A 19,495-nucleotide genomic window follows, 5' to 3' on the forward strand; every position below is an offset into this window, starting at 1 on the left:
AATCTGCGATACCGGAGCCTGCGATGTAAACACTGTGCCATACATGGGATCGCTTCCACGAGGCACACCAAAGGTGGTTCGTTGAGAATGCAGGACGCCCCGAGTCCCTCCCTGCCCTGTTATCGTGCCGTGTTGACGAGGAAGCAGAGGGGACACGACGCTCGTATTCCCCCCAACGAGGACGCGGTTGTCATAAGAAGTGTGGTGGTCGTGCGAACGGGGTAGTAGTAAAGAGCCAGCCTCCAACTGCGCCGATGAGCGTAGACCTGCAGCCCACGAAGAACCCGGTGGTGGTTCGATGTACCGTGGACCTTTGCGACGCGGTCTCTCGACTCGACTGATATCATCCGCCCATGCAGGTTTCGCGGGCGCATAGGTCATCAGCAGATCGTAGGATCGCGGCGTCAGTGTGCGGTTCCCGTGGGGACGAAGAGCCCGGAGGCTGCACACTCTGACTTGGTCGACCTTGACGTAGCTGTTCCTCTTCAGCGGCGGTTGTCCATCCTCGATGTCTAGCAAGGCCTTGGAATCGGGATGCGGTGGGCTTGGGCTGATGGGTAGGTGCTGCATTCGCACGACTCTGTTCGTCGCGTGTCGGATGTGAAGAGCAACCCCGTCAAAGGAGGTTATCTGTGAGCGTTCGAACGTTCAACCGCAGCCCGGGTCAAGAGGGGGAGGGGTGGGAAGAGGCATATGCCACTGACGAGAAAGATGGATGCCTTTGCTCCTGACCCTTCCGTCCAGAGTAGAACGGCAGGATGGTCGTAACAGCCGTCAGGGAGCTGTGCTATCCCTTGGGCCGTAGCATCGTGCACAAAGTCGTCCTTCGGTTTCAACCAGCAGATGCTACCTGGTCTATAAGGATGCATCACTCTGAAAACCGGCGGAAAGGCATCTGAGTCGTGATCGCCGCGGTTCACTCAGAATGACCGATTTCGAAGCCGGTAGCATTAAGCGCTTTGCTGTCTGTTCCGTGCCCCTCGATGCGGGGATCTAATATGTAGGTCGACGTGGCACAGGCAGAGGAACGAGTAGCAGGACGGTGGTGGCCTCAGGTGTGGCTGCATATTGGATTGCTCGAGAACCTCTTGGGATCCTGGGGGCCTGTTGACCTTTGGTGGCTTGATGTGCATGATTTCTCATGGTAGGTCCTTCGACACCTCGTCGAAAGAAACCGTGGAGACGAGTTGATGCTGTGGTCATCCAGCGCTGTGGAAAAAGACTACACCCCGGCAGGCAATTGAGTATCGTTCACGTAGGTCTCCAGGGCTCCAGGGCTCCAGGTCTCCAGCTCATGGAGGACCGCGAAAACGAAAACCAGGAGTCCAACAAGAGTCGCTCTAAGTTCATCGCGGTCGATCGATGCGTCCAAGGGGGTTGATAAAAGGGGCAGCGCCCGTGATAGACAAGACAAACTACCTTGGTGTGGAAATATATGCCGGCGTCGGTGCCGCAGTAGTACGTAGTAGATGTATTCACCAGCTCTAGAGGCCACCACCTTGATCATTATTGACGGCGGAACACGGGAAGGACGTGACTTGGCTACACCTTTGTCAGAGCAATTTCTTGCTTGCTTGCTTACTTACTTGACAGTGTGTGACTCGGGTTTCCGCAATCTACCAGTCTACTTGACGGAGAAGTCTTGAACGTCTTCATGTCCAGTCAGTCTAAATGTATCATTCTCGTTTCGTTTCGTCTAGACCAGAACCGAGTTGAGCCATCTAATCTACAATACAGACGTAGCCATACAGTAAGGGAATGACATGCCTTTCCTCCATGATGAAAAGAGTAAAACACCGTCGTCCAGACTGGAGGCTTCTGACATGAAAGTCTACCGCAACGCCACCGCTATGCCCTGCTCATAAATACCTCTCCCGATGACTTCGCCTTGCAATGCAAGACCATGCACATTGGTGACACGTTTCAGATCTCAACCAGGGGCGCATTCGACCGCTCACCCTCTCTCCCTCTGACCGGTAGTTGCTGTGCTTGAGCTTGGCCCTGACTCTGACCCAACACCCTGACTACCCTCCCGAAATACTGCGCCACGAACCCTTCGGTGTAATAGCTGTGATCGCTGCTATGGTCGCCCACAAGATTATGGGCCAACTCATGACACAGAATCACCCACCAGTATACAAACGCCTCGGCATAGGCCTCCCCTCCTGTCCCTTGGCTCACAATATTCCGCTCGTGGAGTTGTTCAAAGTATCGATAGTTGCAGAAGATCGACCCGTTGCGATTGAACCCGATGGTCTTGCCAGATGTTTCAAAAAAGATGTTCAGCGTTTGTGGGCCGAGGGAAAAGACGTCGGCGAGAGAGTTCAGGAGGTTGGCAAACGACGTGAGGCCGAAAGAGTGCTGTTGCAGGAATTGGCTGGAGTTGCCAACGGACGAGGGTGCCAGGTAGCAGTTGATACCATGTTTGATTTCCGCCACAAACGTGAGATCGTGGGCCGGGTGCTCGTCGCAGTACGATTTCGTTTCCTGAAGGACATTGGTCTCTCCGCGGCTGAAGATGTCGGACGAGTTGTGTGCGCGAGACTTTTTGATGGCTGTAAGTAGATTCTCGCGCAGTTGGTGAGGCGCCGTCACCGAGCCGCCAGTCGGCTTGGGTTGTGCTTGGTCGCCTTGCTGATTGTATTGGTATGGCGGCGGAGGATCGGTTGTCCCGCTCGCACTGGTCAGCGCTCGTTGGCCGCCATCGTCATTATTACCCAGCATCTGTTGAATGTGACGGTTATTGCCAAATCCCAGCTGACGGGACAAGTTGGAGAACAGATTGCGACCATGTCTGCGGACGTCCTCTGCATTGATCGGCGTGGGCGTGGCTGGCTCGGGCGCTGTCAATGATCGGTTGTCGGGCGAGTCTGGGAATCCACCTGGTACGTGGTCTCGTCGGCCTCCCTCCTTCTCGACCTGCGCTTGAGAAGCTCGCCATGCCTGTTCCTCTTCCTCAATGCGCTTCTGCTGCTCTTCGAGCTGTTGCTGTCGTTTGCTTTCAGCCAGTCTCGCTTCAGCAGCCTTCTGCCGCAGGATGCGCGAGACGTTGAAGCCTCGAGCGCGAAGGTCGAGCAGATCAGTCTTTAACAGCATTTCGAGCGTGATGGCCGAATGAAGCTTTGGTCGGGTGAGCAAGATGTGCACCAGAGCTTGGCTGACCTGGTACAAGTCCGGTTTGGCTCCTGTGATCCAGAGCGTGTACTCCTTGTTGACCGCTGTTATGACCGCCGTGCGCTTTTCGGTGTGGCTGACGTTTCGTCCTCGCAGCGATCTTCTCAGAGAAATCGACGACACCAGCTGGACCTGCAGATTCTTCTCCAGCCACTTCGCGTCATGCTTGATGGTGTCCGGAGGCTGTTCGTGTAGAAACAGGGTCGACCTCTCCAGGATTTGCTTCTGTAGTTTTTGTGCAGGCTTTTGATCCAGAGCTCGGGGCCCGTGGCGAGCCGCTTCCTCCACCAGCGAGCTGAGCAACGGAGATCCGAGAGCGAAGTAGAAGTCCTCGAGGCTTTCTTCCTGCGGTGCCGCAAGGATGTCTGCCTTGAACAGATTGTAGTTGAGGTAGTCGTCGATAATGATGGCATCTGCGGCGCTGCACAGCTGGAATTCACGGATACCCTGAACTTCGTCCTCATCTAGATGATCGGCTTCGTCAGCATGGCCGGCATGCTTGGCTACGGGAGACGTGGGTGGCAGTTCCCTGCTCGCAAGGAGGAAGGGCGCTCTCCTCATTTCTGCCCAAAGATCTTTGTGCTTCTTAAGAGTTTTAGTGGCCTCGGCCATGCTCCGGAGGAGAGCCATGTATTTCTCGGCGTTGCGGAAAGTTGCAGAGATGCGTGCGGGTTCTTTCACAAGAATCTGCGCGATTTCCAACTTGGAAGGCTCCTGCTTACAGCCGCATTTGATGAGGAACGAGTTCGCCTCAGCGCCAAAATCCACGAAGTGAAAAATCTCGCCGAAAGCCTCACTTTCGCCCAGGAAGCAGTTTCGGGGCGAAGTGTGGCTTTTGGGCGCCGACTTCTCTTTACCCTTCACGAAGATGGGAATAAAGTTCAGATCACTCAGCCGCGCCATACTGTTGGTGTTGATCTCTCCCAAGCGTCCGGCAAAATAGCTGAAGAGGACGCGTGCGTCGTTATACGTGCTTGGTGGCTGGGTTGCGAGTATATTGATGCACTGATCCATTGGCGGATGCTGTCGTACGCCGAATTTGGGCGCATGAGGAGTCCAGTCGCGTTTCAAGATATCGAAACCGAGCAGAGCAGCTCCTTCGTCTGCAAAGCACCGTGCAGGAGTGGCAAGCTGATTCGGCTTGTTCTCGAGGGGCAAGAAAGGGACGGTGATGCTCTGATAGTCAAACGTCCCGTAGCCGTAGCCGTGGTGGTGAGACAGGAAATAGGCTAGCGCTCGATCTCGGCGGTCAAGGTCGTACGTGGGTCCTTTCTTCCCGGCTTCGGCCATGATTTGGACAAGCTCTGACACCAAGGGCGTCGTTCGCAGCCCGAGAGAATTCAGGAATCTGCCTTCGGGCGTGTTGGTGCGGTAGGCACCTGGCCAAGCCAGAATTGGGAGTCCCAACTGTCGCAGGTCATGCCGTGGCTCGAATAACTCGCTCACCTTGTACAGCTCAGTAGACTCTCCGCCATCCCTGCCATCGAGTTGTTTCGGACATATGGCGGTGCTCCGCAGTTTCTGAATGTCAGCCCCCGGAATGTCATCACGTACAGACGCAAGGTATTTGATGAGGTCAACATGACTCCATTGAGGTTTCGTGGCGGTCACAGCCTTTGCAGATTTCGGCTCCAGAGCCAAGAGTCTCCCGAACACGACGTCCAATTCCACAGTCTTGCGGACGCCGAGGGCAAGCAAGAACTTGTCTTTGACGTTCCCGAGGCCTTCGATCGTCGCCAGATCATCAAACAGTTTCACGTTTGGGAAGTAAGCATCACCGGGTTTCTTCATTCCAAATTTCGTAGGAATGACAGTGTGCTTAACAAGAATCTCAACGAGAGCTGTCTTGGAAGGCTGGCTAAGGGAATCCCACTGTTTCGACAGCAAAGGCAGGACCTGCGAGCTGAACTCGGCAGATTTCGTAATGTCTTGATTTTCTGCGAGGACCTGGCGATTCCCGGCCTGAGCAATGAGCCAGCGAACCCACGTCACCAATTGAAGCTCTTCCCAGCCCAAACTCTCCAGCTCATGTTTGCTCATGCCCTTAGTAAACTTGAATGGCATAACAGTCGGCGGGACGGGAAAGTCGACCGGAGTCCGGCTAGGGTTCAAGAAGTGACGGATCTCTCCCAGTTGTAGAAGTGGACTGGCGTTTCCTTCGGGGCTGTCGTCGTTAGCTACAGCAACAGCCAGCAGACTCGAAATCGTGGCTTTATCGAGCCTTCCCTGAGTTGCTTGTTTGGTGAGCCAACAGAGAAACTCGGACACCTGAGGCGTAGTCAGAGGGCTCGATTCCAGCGCCAACTTAATGTCAGTGACGGTGACTTCTGTCAAAAGACCGAAGTCGACAAGCTTGGAAACAAACACATTTGCTTCAGAAGCCAGTTTCTCTGGTAGAATCGGAATGCCCGACAAGAAACTGAGATCTTTAGGCGCTATACGGACATCATGGGTCGGCAGTACACCACAAGTGGAGACCACCTCGATAGACGCTTTCTTGCTGCATGTCCAGAAAGCGTCCTCCAGGAGTGAACCGATGGAAGCTGAAGGTGTCGACTCTCTGAACGTGAAGTTCTTGAACGTGGTGATAGCCTCGTCCAAGAACGGACTGACCTGCTCCATCCGGATTTTTGATCGACCATTGGCTTCTCGCTGACTCTTCTCCTTGAGCTCTTGTAACTCACAGGACCACGCTATTCGGCAGACAATACCAGCTGCACGAAGCATCTCCATATTCCAAGTCCGGACGTATCGGGCATTCAAGTCGATAGATTCTCTTTCAACAGTAGGTATCACCGAGGGTGCTGAGATATGTGCGCTAAGTCCAGTCGTCTGGTGCGTGGGGAAACCGATGAATATCTTCCCGCCTCGGCTTGGAAGGACTGTTCCGAAGACGTCGCCAGCCGCGGAAGCCTTAGCAAGGCTCGAATCTTCAATGTAGGGCGCGGTAAGAATGGCGAGTTTGGTATACTTGGGTGGCGGCTTCTTCGTCGCTCGCTCGAGTTCTTCGTTGAACTTGACGCCTGTGAACGTCTTGATGGTTGCAGTGTTAACGTTCAAAAAGACGGTGGCGGACACCTTCGTGGCCAAAAGATCCGTATCGGTCGGCCCATCAGGCTTGGTATCGGCGCGGGTCTCTTCTTGCACGGTCCCTGCTAACCTCGAGAAGAATTTGCGTAATGAAGGGGCGGCATCTCGGTCGGTGGAGGAATGGGCGATCGTCTTGGGCGCTTTCCAGCCAATGACCGTCATCCAGGACCCGTCGATTTGCGCAATCTCCTTGGAAACCTTTGTAACCTTCATGAAGCCTTCGCTTGTCTTTGGTTCAATATCACGGGGAATTGGCACCTCATAACTTGGAGAAGTCTTCTTCCGTAGGGAGAGCAGGTTCCAGTCATCCAACCAGAATTCGATGTTCTCCAGCCCCACGAAGGTCAAGCTGTTTGCAAGGAATTGTGCCAATGGCAGAAGCGGGGGCACTGGCGAAGTGGTGTCCCGATAGTCCAGAACGAAGCTTGTGTCTGAAGACGTCTCGGAATCGGGTAGTTGTAGCCGCCTCGTGAAGAGCGAGTTGTTCTTCCAGAAGAAAGCCATGGCCTCTTTACCAGAAGACACGAAGGGATTCTCACAATCTGCAAAGGTGGAGTAGAAACCCACGCCGAAAGCACCAATCTTGGTCTCGTCCGGGTTTCCTTCTGCAATGCGCTTCAAGCGATTCCAGTCATTCTCACTGAAAGGCTGCCCATTGTTCGTCACCACCAGCCTCTTCAGGGTATGGTGCTGAACTGTATGCCTCAGTAGGCTCGACGACGAGGAGTCGGCGGGTAGGGGAACAGTGGCCGATGGTATCGTCTCGAACTTGATGGTGATCTTCGTTGCCGAGGCGTCTGCGGCGTTCTGGAGCAGTTCCCGCAGAACTGTCCATTCCCCTGAATATCTGGCCAAGACCTTGTCTATCAGGGCTCTCGTGTTGACCGTCACGGCCTCCTCGTCTGCGCCAGAGCGTAGCGTCCGCGCTCGGAGGGCGTCAAAATCCATACTGGCCTCGTGGGGAGTCAACCGGCGGTGGGTGTGTGATATTGAGAAGGCCAGACGTCAAAGAGGACTGACGCTGGTGTTGAAATGGAGGCAGCCCGTGGCGTAGCCAAGTGAGGTTCGGAGTTAAGGCTCAGTAGCCTTGGTGGCAAGGAATGTTATTGAGGACGATGAGCGATCTGCATCGGCGGTTCTCGCTAAGGGACGGTCTAAAACAATACAACTCGGCCTGCGAATGAAAGACGATGCTAAGGAAGAAAGGCCGGCAAGGTGACAGAAGGAGGGAGAAGCTAACAATGCATCATTTGTGAGGCTCCCCATGAATGGGCACTCTACCAAAGTACGAATCGGGCAAGGCAGACGCCCGGGAGGCGGCAACAAGGCTGACGTCGTGAATGCAGAGTTCAGCCTTCCACGTGACCACGAGGCTGAAATGCTTACATAACACATCGCATCTCTGCGGTCCACCTACCACCGACCACCTCTAGCATCTCGTTCCCGCTGTTGTCTCAACGCTACCCACTGTGTAATCAGTACTTTGCGCCTGATCAACCGTATAATTGGCCCTGCGGCTGGCAGTCTAGTGTGCAAATAGCAGACATTTTCCGGATCGTCATCCTTTAATGGCTCACTAAAAGCCTCCTCGAGACATCTTAGCCTATTCTCACCATGTCATCATGGGATATAACCCCTTTCTGCCTATCGCGGGCGCCAAAGTTAATGTTCTATGCATCCCAGCCGGTCCGATTACACCAGCTCGCTTTCAAAAATTTGTCAAGGCGCTCCAGAATGCTGCCAGCATCGAGCGTAAACTCGTGGATTCAACCCCTTCGTCCGGCTTGATCTTCTACGATGTCTCAGCGAGCCAAGACAAATGGCGGCCGCATCTCTTCCCTTTCGAAACAAACAGCAGGTATCAGGTCGTTCTGGGCCTGGTAGATGGTACGAGGCTTCTTGCTGCTTCTGCCAGCGGCTCGCGGGAGGATGAGATCCCCAAACACGATATACCGGAAACAGTCGAGTCTATCAAAATACGGTTCGAGGAGCAGCAACCCTTTGAGCCTGGACTGGCTGTGCGCCGGCTTATCTATTGTGGCGGGAAGGTCAACGCGCCTCTTGGCCGCGATGTACTTAGTATGCCGGATGTTGACGGCGACGGGGCCGCCCGTCAAGTGATGGTCACCATTTCGCGACTGCTTCTGGAAGGTCTCACTGTCATGGTCAACGACATGAAGGATCAACCGATCAGCATGGTCCCCGGTGTCAATAGCTCACAGGCTCCTCGACGCACCGGCACCACTCCTGTTCCTGCGAGTGGAAGCTCAACACCCGTGTCTACGAAGCCGTCAAGCCCGATGCCAGGCGCGAATGGAGCGGAGCAGCAGGTATGTGTACGTCCGCATAAAATGTCCTAGAAGTAACCTCTATCCTAGAGCGACACCTCCCGAGGACGATTCAACGTCATTCAAGGCATGTTCCGTGTGCAATGCGGATCCTGGATCAACGCAATGGACTCCCTTGCGGAAGGAGCTGCAGTTGCCCAAAGCGGACACGACCATCTATGGCATGCAAAAGCTCTTGAGTACCTTCTGAACGCCATGGTCCTTTTGACTTGGTCCGACATGAGCTTCGTCGTGCCGCAAGTCTGTCGTTCTCTGCCCAACAGAAGCGGAGCATTCGGCGGAGACGTTGTGCCAAAATCAGGGGACTCTTTGAAAATACTGGCGCAATTGCTCCCACCACTGGTGGAGACGATCCTAGAACTCTACGCCAAAGTGGCTAACCTGGACTTGGGTGGTTCTCTCCAGGATGTCCTTAGGGAGTCTCGTGTAAGACTGGTGAACTTGTTGGTTTTCGTGAAGCGAGCAGGAGGACTTCTCTCCAAGCAGGGCCTGAACCAGATCGTCACAGGTTCCGACGATGGTCCCGATATATCGATGCAGGCTAAAGGGGAGCCTGTCGCGGTTTCCAAAGCCGGGCTTGCAAACATTCTGATCGAAACACTGCAAGAAGCTCAATCCAGCAGAAGTCTTTTACATCATACATGCCTTCTGGTAGCAATTGCTACTAGTCTGTCAGTCTTGGGACTCGACCGCAAACACGCCTTCTATATCAAGCAACTGATGCAGCAATTCGTTCCCAGGCTTATAGAAGCGAGAAAGGTTGGTGCTTCCGAAGCCGGTGTTCATCCCGCGGCTGGATTACCACCCGTGAGTGCCGCACTCCAGGGAATCATGCCAGAAATGGTCGCGGGGACGAGGACAATGTTGAACCTTGCCGCTGGTACCTACGGTGTTCCTCTGCCACCTGTTCCCCCAGCACGACAGGGAATACCGGCTGAGTTAACCACGATTCGCGAGAGACTGAGGGCTTGGGCTATTGAACATGACACGGGCGATGCCATGCTGAAAGTGGAAATGCTCCGGGCATGTGTGAGCGTCTGCGAGGCATTGCCCGATGTTCCAGCTGGGCTCCACTTCTCGTCAAACATCCTTCGTGCGGCGCGGAGAGTTGCCACCATGCCGAAGTACTCGGTTAACGAGGTGCCTTTGATCTCAGCTGAAGAGCAAGCACGCCTCCTGGATAGCATGAGACGTGCGGTTTCGGCGGCCTCTCGCCTGGGTTCAGATGGCTGCCGTGCTGAGTACTGGGACGACTTTCTGGTCCGAGATATCCAGGTTTTCGAGAGAGACGGTTTCTCGAAGCTCACAGCGCACAAGCCTAGCGATCTCGCTATACGAGGGAGTGCACTCGTTGACACCGTGCGAGATCCGTTCATATACAACCCGTTCTCGAAGGACAAATCCGTTGTTGCTGCTCCCGTGTTGGTGGCAGGGGAACTCTCCACCTTTGGCGTCCTCCTGCAGAATCCTCTCGAGGTCGAGATTGAGATTGAAGAGATTCGTCTCTTGAGCGAGGGATGCGCTTTTTCCCCTTCGGCTCATAGCGTCGTGTTGGGGCCAATGTCGAGCCAGCTGTTCACCCTGAGTGGCACACCAACCGGGAGTGGCGACCTTGAAATCATCGGCTGCAGAGCAACGATACGCAATTGCTACGAGCAAGACTTCTTGACCTTTCGTGAAGATTGGAAACCCCCAGTGAGTCCGAAGCAGAGAGTGAACAGCAGAGCCAGATCCCGAAGAGGCCAAATCACTTGGGCAAACGCTGAAGAATCAGCACAGCTCGACTCCCTATCAAACCCGCCTGTGCTGACACCCCTCAAGCTCAAGGTCATCAGCGCCCAGCCTCGAATTGACATCAAGTCGAGCAGCCTGAGAAATCCTGCCATGATGCTTCTTGAAGGCGAGAGCCGCGTTTTCGATGTGACATTGATCAATGAGAGCAAGACCGTGCCGGCAGACCTTGTTTTAATCACCGCCGAGGATTCGGTAAGTGAGCGGCTGAAAGAAGCTCTTACGACCCAGGAACTCAACCCGGCGGAAAAGTACGAGTTGCAGAATCAGCTGGCAATCCACCCAGCGATCGAGATCAAGGACAAGCAACACCATGACTCTAAACAGATCCTAGAGCCCGGCACGAGCATTGACTATAGGGTGGCAGTCTTCGGTCGACCAGGGCTTGTCAGTGCCACCGTACAGGCAGACTTTGCCTTTCTGGGAACACCATCTGCTGAGGTCCGAGGGACATTTTATACAAGACAGGTTCGATTTCCTGTGTCCGTCACCGTCAACGGTAGTGTCGAAATACCTAGGTGCAATATCTTGCCTATCCACAGCGACTTCAGCTGGGGCTCGGGACAGTCCTCGGGCGAAGAACCGGCGCAAGACCTTTCGAGCGTGGCAGCGAATTTACGCAAGCTTTCCCGATGGCTCAAGACCAGTTCTGATGCAGGTCAGTACTGCATGTTGTCGCTCGACCTCCGCAATGTGTGGCCTCAGCCGCTCAGCATCAAACTCCAAGCACGCAAACCTGGTGCTGAGCCTACAGATGGCCAGCCTTGGGATGACGCTTACTCAGTCATCGAAACATTGCAACCAGGACATGTTGACCGCGTGATCCTCCTTGTCCCTCGGATCTTCATTGCGGATCCTCACACCCCTATACCGAATCTGGAGACGCAAAAACAGTTCGTGGTGACCGCGTCCAAGTTGAGCGCCGAAGCGGAAGCAGCAAGCCGAGAGTCGTTTTGGTATCGCGAGGAGCTGCTCAAGTGCCTCCGCGGTGTTTGGCGAGAAGAGGCCTCTGGGAGACACGGAGAGATCGATCTGAGAAAGGGCATAAGATTGAGTCCACGTATGGTGGATGCGCTAAAGGTCGATCATGTCGAGATCGAGTACACCGTGAAAGCGCACGAACAGGTTCCGGAAGCTGGGAAAACTGACGGCGTCGCAACTGTCAAGCAAGTCGGACGGACTCATTTCTTGGTCAAAACCGAGTCATTCGCCACCTTGTCCGTCACCATCCACAACCACAGCCAGGAGACACTCCGCCTCATTCTCAGACTGCAGCCTGCTCTACGACACCAGCCTCAGAATATTGCGCTGGATCTGTCGAAGCGGTTCGCTTGGACGGGCGTGCTTCAGCGCTCGGTCCATCCTGCGATCGAGCCCGGTGGTGTTTTTGTGGCCCACTTAGGTATCATTGCCCTTGTCGATGGAGAATACGTGGTCAACGCATCGGTGGAGGAGGTGGCTGGTCGTCGCACGAATAGCAGCACGAAGGCTACAGACGCAGCGAATGCAGGTACGGACAGGCGGATCTGGCACGCGCGGTCGCCCTGCTTGATCGACGCCACCAGCTAAGTGGGTACACACGAGTAATCACCTCCGTGTAGGGACCTCACAGTACAGATAGAACAAGGTCGATAATCTGCAGAAAGACCTCCCTGTCCAGCTCGACCTTGGCAAGACCCAATCCCAGCATGAGCGCACGGTTTTCCTCAGGCGACTTGGTGACAATGGCGTGGGCGATCTGAGAGGCATAAAGTTGGCCCATAGCTTCCCGATCAGTGCCTCCAGCACCAAGCAGTGTCCGTGGGGAGAAACGTGATGAAGGAAGCAACCCGTCGTCTCCATATCGATTTGTTTGGAAGTACGGATCTGACTGAGTTGGATTATCGCTGAAGAGCGGCACCGTAACCTTGAACACTGTGTCAGCGTCGACAGGGATAACCAGAATGACTGCAGACCCTACCCATTGCCCTAGCCTCCCATTCTGGGTGACTGTGATCATGATTTTGTCCGCGAATGACATGTACATCACGTCTGTCTTGACGCCATTGATCTCTCCGGCGACCTGCTTCGTGGGCGCAGGGAAGGGAATAGTCACTTTCGTATCGTCCATGTCTACCCCGTAGTCTTGCAGTATGCCCATATTCTCACCCGCCAAAAGACCAAGAAGGACGAAGACTGACGCTTATAAGAGCCGATTCGCAACGCCGATCGACACCCATTCTAAGTCAGTCACGTGGCTCGGTGAGCGCCGCCCGCGCCCCACTCATTTTCTGCCGGCCGAATCTCAAGAATTTCCTACGATGCTGCGGCTCGCGACAGTTACAGTTGCAAATGTGCAACCCTCGGTCATATTCCGTGTGGTGCTTGTCGCGGCGGTCTTCTTTCTTGCCATCGCTACTCTCTAGCAGCCGTCGCAATGCCTCGCTTCGTCCCCCGCCAACGGAAGCATAAGGTCCTCGCCCGCCAGAATGCCGCCGCCAACACTTCATTGTCAACGACGGGCACACCAGCGTCAAGTAACGCAGAAGTCATATTACCGCAGTCCAAGGCTGAAAGGGAGGAAAAGAGGCGCCAGTTGAAGGAAGAGCTGCTTGCCAAGCAGTCCAAAATTTCGAACAAGAAGCAGAAGAGACTAGACAAATATATTGAGAATAAACTGCGGAAGGACGAAACACTGGATCTGTTGAAGAAACTCGAGAATGAAAAGGCCAAATATGAGGCCTCTGTTGCCGCCAATGGCGGTGTTCTTGGCAAGCGTACCTTTGAGGAGTTCGTCAATTTAGGTCGACCGGAGAAGAAGCCACGGGAAGTGAGAGTTGAGAAGCTGGAAGACGAGACTGACGATAGCGAGGATGAATGGGAAGTTGAGAACCGTCAAGCCTTTGGTGATAGCGAGGCGGCGGAGCAGCTGGTGGAGAATACCCTTGCGCCTGTCGCAACGGGGAGTGGTCTTGCACAACCACTTGCACTGGACGAGACGGGCCGGCCTATCATACAATCGCGGAAGAGCAAGAAGCGGAAAAAGCTACAGGACGATGGCGTGGAAGAGTTGCCCTGGGAGGGGTTTGATACGGAGCCCAGCGAAATCGAGTATGGTTCTGAGGACGAGGAGGCTTCAGAATCTGACGACGACGAATCAGTCGAGACGGCCAGCACTGATGGGACTAGGTCGTCCGTTGAAGAGGGCGAGAGCTCCGATGAAGATGACGATACGGGGAGCGATACATCAGAGACTTCGGGCGATGGCAGCAACGAAAAGATCAAGCCCAGGAATTCTGTTTTCAAGCTCTGGGCAACGCAGCAGTTGAACCAGTCCATGGGCCATACGCCGTCCTACACTCCCGGAGAAGGCCAACTACTTCCAGCACCTAAACCAGCCCCGAAATCGGACAGTGAAACTCCAAAACCCAGTATTTCCGCCGAGTTGCCTGAAGATAAGCCCAATCGAAAGGCCTACGCTGTTCATGTTGAGCGATCCGAAAAGATCCAGCAATCTCGCACTCAATTGCCCATCCTCCAATGTGAACAGGAAATCATGGAAGCCATCCACAACAACCCCGTCGTGATGGTCAAAGGCGACACCGGAAGCGGCAAGACGACGCAAATACCTCAGTTCCTCTTTGAAGCAGGCTATGGATCGCCAGAAGGACCTTCACCCGGCATGATTGGTATCACTCAGCCTCGACGAGTTGCCGCCGTCAGCATGGCAAAACGCGTGAGCACCGAGCTGGGTCAACATGGGAAAAAGGTGTCATATCAGATCAGGTTCGACAGCACTGCATCTGCTGACACGGCTCTCAAATTCATGACGGATGGCATTTTATTACGAGAACTATCCCAAGACCTGCTCTTAAGGAAGTATTCCGTCATCGTGATCGACGAGGCCCACGAAAGAAGCGTCAATACAGACATATTGATCGGCATGCTCAGCAAGATTGTCCCCGCACGGATGCAGAAGAGCAAGTTCAATCCTGATCCCAAGCCCCTGAAATTGGTGATCATGTCCGCGACGCTCAACATCGGTGATTTCTTGCACGAGAAGCTGTTCCCGGCTGATGTGCGACCACCTATCGTGGAAGCCGAGGGACGGCAACACCGCGTCACCACACACTTTGCACTGAGATCACGAGCAGACTACGTCGACGAGGTGATTGAGAAGGTCCAACGAGCGCATCGAAAGCTGCCTAGAGGTGGCATTCTTGTGTTTCTGACGGGGCAGAACGAAATCCGACAGGTCGCTAAACAGCTGAGGGTTCTCCTGTCGCCACGAAACGGCAGCGAGAGACAGGCAAACGTGAATGTCCCTCGAGTCGAAGTGGCGGCAAGCGAGGCACCTCTTGAGACTGAGGATATGGAGCTAGGCTCATCAAAGATCGACGAAGGGCAGGACGATTTCGACATGGAGATCCTCACGCCCTCGGACGAGGAAGCCGAGGACAAAGAATTTGAAATCTCCGACGACGAGGAGGACGACGAAGAAGACGTTCAGCAAGCTACCATCCGACCTGCAAGGCTTTTGAAATCCAAGGATCCGTACACCTCGGTCCATATACTGCCGCTATACTCGCAACTGCCCACAAGCGAACAACTCAAAGTCTTCGACCCACCACCCACCGGCGCCAGATTGATCGTGCTCGCTACAAACGTTGCAGAAACATCCCTCACGATCCCTGGAATCCGGTACGTCTTCGATACAGGCCGGTCCAAGGAACGCAAATATAACCTTGATACCGGCGTCCAGAGCTTCGAAATAGACTACATCAGCAAAGCCAGCGCTGCGCAACGGGCCGGCCGAGCTGGAAGGACGGGCCCCGGCCATTGTTGGCGACTGTACACGAGTGCGGTGTATGAGGCGTTCTTCCCGGATCACGCGGAGCCAGAGATCCTACGTGCCCCAGCGGAGAGCGTAGTCCTGCAACTGAAGGGGTTTGCGTACCCCAGACCGATAGCTGAGTTCCCATTCCCAACACCGCCGGCACCACAGACCCTGAACAAGGCAGAGCTGTTGTTGAAGAACCTGGGTGCCTTGACACCCACGGGCAGCATCACAGATCTAGGCAGGCAATTGTCTATCTACCCGCTCTCACCTCGCTTGGGCAAGATTCTGGCCCTGGGCCTCGACGCGTCGAACCTGCACCTGATTTGGCACGTGCTGACCCTGGTCTCCACCCTGGCCGTCCCGGAGATCTTCGTCACAGAAGCACAGCTCGACTCACACGATGGAAGGGACAAAGACACCGACGCCGACGCCGACGCCGGCGCCGCCCTCGACGATCTCCGTCAGGAGTACGGCCGCGCCCGCGCAACCCTCACCCGGAACGACAAGACCTCCGACGCCATGAAGCTCCTCACCGCGGCGAGCATGTATCTCGACACAGGCCACGTCTCTGCATCGACATCGCAGTCCTCGCTGTGTCGATCGCTCTTCCTGCGCGAAAAAGCCATGGCCGAGGTCGCCCAACTGCGCTCCCAACTCGACCATCTCGTGCGCGTGAACAACCGCACCACCATCACGTACGACCACCTCGAGCACTCCCGCGCCCACACCAAATTGTCGTCCCATAAGGTGACCTCGCGGCTCAACAGCCTAGTCGCAAGCGGATACATAGACCACCTCGCGATCCGATATGACTTGGCGCCCAACTCCGCGGCGCCGACGCCGACGCCGACGGACGGTCTCGCCAAACCCCGCCGTGCGATCGACGTGCCGTACCTGCCTCTCTTCCCCGTGCACGACGCCGCCCAAGCCAGTCTTCTCGAGAGGGCCGTCTTCGTCCACCCGTCGTCCGTGCTCGCCCGGGCGAATGTCAAGGACCTGCCGCCCTATATCTGCTATAGCCATCTTCAACGCTCGCAGGTCCGCGCTGTCACGGTTGCGGGGCAGAACGCCCCCAAGACGAGGATGTTCCCTCTCTGTGCACTCACTGGAGGGGAGATTTGTCGGTTGGCCAGAGATACCGCGCTGATAAGCTATGGGAAACCGCTTCCCAAGTCTAAGATCGAGGACATGGCGGGCCGGCCGAAGCGGAGGGTGTGCTGGGTGAATTGTGAGTTGAGGGGCGCGGGTGGTGATGGTGGAGGAGGTGTATTGGGATGGGGCTTGCCGCCTGTCAAAGTGAGGCAGGTTTTGGATATGAAGTCGAGGGAAGGATGGACAGTTGAAGAGGTGCTAAGTTAACTTGGCGTTGAAGATGCTTAGGCAGCAAAGAGTGCATCTCATTGTCGGCTGCCTTATGAGCTACACTGTGTATGAGAACCAAGGCCAGCTCGGCTCACTCCTTCTGCCTAGGCATGTGTTGCCTCCGTCTTTGTGTTCCCCATGAGCCAAACCGAGCATACCAGTGTCGACTACTTTCAGTAGCACAGTCTAGGTACATGACCTCTCTCGAAATTTATGTGTATGCCTGAAGTCCCAATATTGCGATAATGGACGACATTGCTGTACATGCCCGGTCAAGAGTCTCCACGATGCAAAACCCTTTGTCTAGTCACTGACTAGACCTCTGTACATCATTTCTGGATGGTAAGCATCTGTTTACCACAGACTGATATTCCACATGCAACCACTCCTTTCCACCCGCGTCCACTCCGAAATCTCTCTCGTGACTAAACGGCGTAAACAAGTCAGTTCTTTGGTGTCGGTTTTGAGGCGTTGCTGCTGGTTCTGCTCCGCCGTCGGTCTCCTTTATCTGGAGTCTCTGGAATGGTCGACTCCAACCACGCAATCGCTCTCTCCACCCGGCCCTTTGCCGCCACCAGTTCCGCTTGCAATTGCTCTGGGCTAAATCCTTTCTCTTCTTTGATCCACCAGGGTGCCGCGTTGATACACATGCGAAGAAGGATTGTCGCCTGGTGAAACTCAGAGGTGCCAAACTCAAGAGCCATGTCGGGTGCATTTCCCAGCGCGGATGGTGCTGGAATCTTGGCAGACAGCGCTTCTGGTAGGGCTTCGCGGTCCTTCAGCTCATCCAAGAAGCTGGCGTATTTCCTCAACGGCCATTCGAGATTGTCGTTCTGCAGACAGTTGGCGAACTCTTCGTCCTTTGGAAAGAAACCGGCAAACTCAAAGTCGATAATCGCCGATACTTTCGCCCCTCCATTTCCATGAGGTACTGCGAGCACGTTGCGAGTAGATAGATCGTCGTGAGTGAAGACCATGGGTTCGAAACCATAGCGGAACATGGGCAGTTTTGGGAGAGACACATCCAGGAAGCGCTTCACCTTGTCATACACTTCGTCCGAGGTATGCCCGTAGAGTTTGCCTTCTTTGAGTTTCTTGAGAGAGCTCTTCAGTGAGAATGCGGCGTACTTTTCTGCAGTACCCAGTGGAAATTGTGGTGATGAATTGGTGATCAGACCGTCAATGTGGACATCATAGCCTGGGAGAATGACCTTGTCGTATAAAACAGCAGCGGGTCCTGGCTGAGAGCCGCTTCCGACGATTCGTAGATTGCCCACAGCTTTTGCAGCTGGCATGTCCTTCCGCCAGGTAGCCACGTGAGTAGCAATCTGGCGCATCAGTTCGTCTCCGGCTTTGCCAGACAAGTCTTCTGGGCTGATAGGCTTACCAGGCTCGCGAGTGAGCAGCATCCAGCCTTGTCCCTCGGTATCCTTCCGAACATTCTCAATTGGGACACCATCTTCTGCTTGGATGGCCAAGACCGGAATATTCTTCACCTCATTGTCTCTGAAGCCGCGGGGAAACTCAGGTGTGCGGACCTTCTTGCCGTCGTCCGACCAGGCGATCAATTTTGGGCACGGGATGGATGGGCAATACTTCTCAAGCAGAAGCAGGCAAGCGACTTCGTTCTGGACCTTGTTACGTCCGAATGGATGACCTGCTATCTTGAGGACGAGGAATGATGACTGGATCTGAGTGTTGGATTTGGCAACCTCGACTTCCTTGTCCTCCAGTTTCCACTCCGGTCGGGTGTTGAGCACAGGCTCGTTGAGGTTGATAAAGTAGATGCGATTGTTGAACGACTTCCCAGATGGCAAGTGCTCGATGTTCATTTGTTCCTTCTTGACATTTGGGAGGCATCTTTCAACCACAGATTTGATCTTCTCGTCGGAAAAGTAAATGTCATAGTTGGGATTTGCGCGAGGAGTAAGTCTTTCCGCCGTCCGAAATGGGAGAGGCGAGTGAGGAGAGAGGTGATCCATCTTCCGCGACGTGGCTGAAGATGCCGTTGACGCGACCGACCGCGGACTGACGTATGGTGGGAGGAGAGTCTGTAAGAATGATGAATTGGGACCGAGACAGAGAAGCCAGATGCGGGTCTTTATACCCAGATGAAACTAGACAGTCTTGATTGCAGGCGTTGATGACATTGACAGTGAGGAATCAACTGGAATTGTGAGTGACTGGTAGTTGAATATCTTTCTGTCAACTCAGCTGTCTGTCAAACCCGGGGGCGAACAAGGGAATGTGCTAGCAGCGCAGTCAACAAGACGAAGAAAAACCGGAAGACGACAAGTGAAGTGAAAGTCATCTCAGGACTCTCAGATTGCGGATTGCAGGAGGGAACAGGAAGTGCAACAAGTGATAATGAAGGGGAAGGTGCGTTACTTGATGGCAACTCGACATCAACTTCGACAAGTGTCTCTCCTCCTAGACAATGAAATCGTCTCACGACTTTCTCAATCTCGTTCCCTTCCTCGCTCCCAACTTTTTCTACCAACACCCATTGTTGCTCCGCTGGCTGTCTTTCCATTCCCGCGGCTGCGTTCGCGAAACCATTCCCGCAGTACGACATTCATGACGGAACCACAGTCCAAGTGAAGTGAGATTGAGCTTACAGCAAGTGTCAGTTGGCCCCTCCTCCTACACAAACGATAGGGAACAGCTCAAACCCACAAATTACAGCCTTCGTACCTGAATGCTATGTCCAGGTAGTGTTGAAGAGGTGGCACACTGTCGACGACATCCCTAGCCGACGCCTCGGGGTACGCCGGTGCTGAAGGTGATCGATGAAAAACGCCATGACAAAAACATCGTCAGAGAAGCGTGCGCTGCGTCACGCCGATCAATATGTTTGGTGACAAGCTTCGATCATTGCTGAAGGTTCCACGCGTGCGCAGCAAAGACCTCA

General features: G+C 54.5%; 5 protein-coding genes across 5 annotated transcripts; 2 read left to right on the forward strand and 3 right to left on the reverse strand.

The window, feature by feature from the left end:
- Window positions 1–1,923: 1,923 nt before the first annotated feature.
- Window positions 1,924–7,212, reverse strand: G647_05450 (uncharacterized protein; the record flags this gene model as incomplete). Its single annotated transcript, XM_008729781.1, has 1 exon — window positions 1,924–7,212. One exon carries the CDS (start codon window positions 7,210–7,212, stop codon window positions 1,924–1,926), a length of 5,289 nt encoding a protein of 1,762 aa, XP_008728003.1.
- Window positions 7,213–7,886: 674 nt separating this feature from the next.
- Window positions 7,887–11,972, forward strand: G647_05451 (uncharacterized protein; the record flags this gene model as incomplete). The annotated part of the gene is made up of 2 exons (XM_008729782.1): window positions 7,887–8,594; window positions 8,643–11,972. The coding sequence occupies 2 exons, from the start codon at window positions 7,887–7,889 to the stop codon at window positions 11,970–11,972; spliced, it is 4,038 nt and encodes a 1,345-aa protein (XP_008728004.1).
- Window positions 11,973–12,009: 37 nt separating this feature from the next.
- G647_05452 (uncharacterized protein) lies at window positions 12,010–12,543 on the reverse strand (the record flags this gene model as incomplete). Its single annotated transcript, XM_008729783.1, has 2 exons — window positions 12,010–12,309; window positions 12,364–12,543. The coding sequence occupies 2 exons, from the start codon at window positions 12,541–12,543 to the stop codon at window positions 12,010–12,012; spliced, it is 480 nt and encodes a 159-aa protein (XP_008728005.1).
- Window positions 12,544–12,819: 276 nt separating this feature from the next.
- G647_05453 (uncharacterized protein) lies at window positions 12,820–16,581 on the forward strand (the record flags this gene model as incomplete). The annotated part of the gene is made up of 1 exon (XM_008729784.1): window positions 12,820–16,581. One exon carries the CDS (start codon window positions 12,820–12,822, stop codon window positions 16,579–16,581), a length of 3,762 nt encoding a protein of 1,253 aa, XP_008728006.1.
- Window positions 16,582–17,027: 446 nt separating this feature from the next.
- G647_05454 (uncharacterized protein) lies at window positions 17,028–18,566 on the reverse strand (the record flags this gene model as incomplete). Its single annotated transcript, XM_008729785.1, has 1 exon — window positions 17,028–18,566. One exon carries the CDS (start codon window positions 18,564–18,566, stop codon window positions 17,028–17,030), a length of 1,539 nt encoding a protein of 512 aa, XP_008728007.1.
- Window positions 18,567–19,495: the final 929 nt, after the last annotated feature.

This window comes from Cladophialophora carrionii (assembly GCF_000365165.1).
Source record: "Cladophialophora carrionii CBS 160.54 unplaced genomic scaffold supercont1.4, whole genome shotgun sequence".
In the NCBI taxonomy this organism is placed as follows: Eukaryota; Fungi; Ascomycota; class Eurotiomycetes; order Chaetothyriales; family Herpotrichiellaceae; genus Cladophialophora; species Cladophialophora carrionii.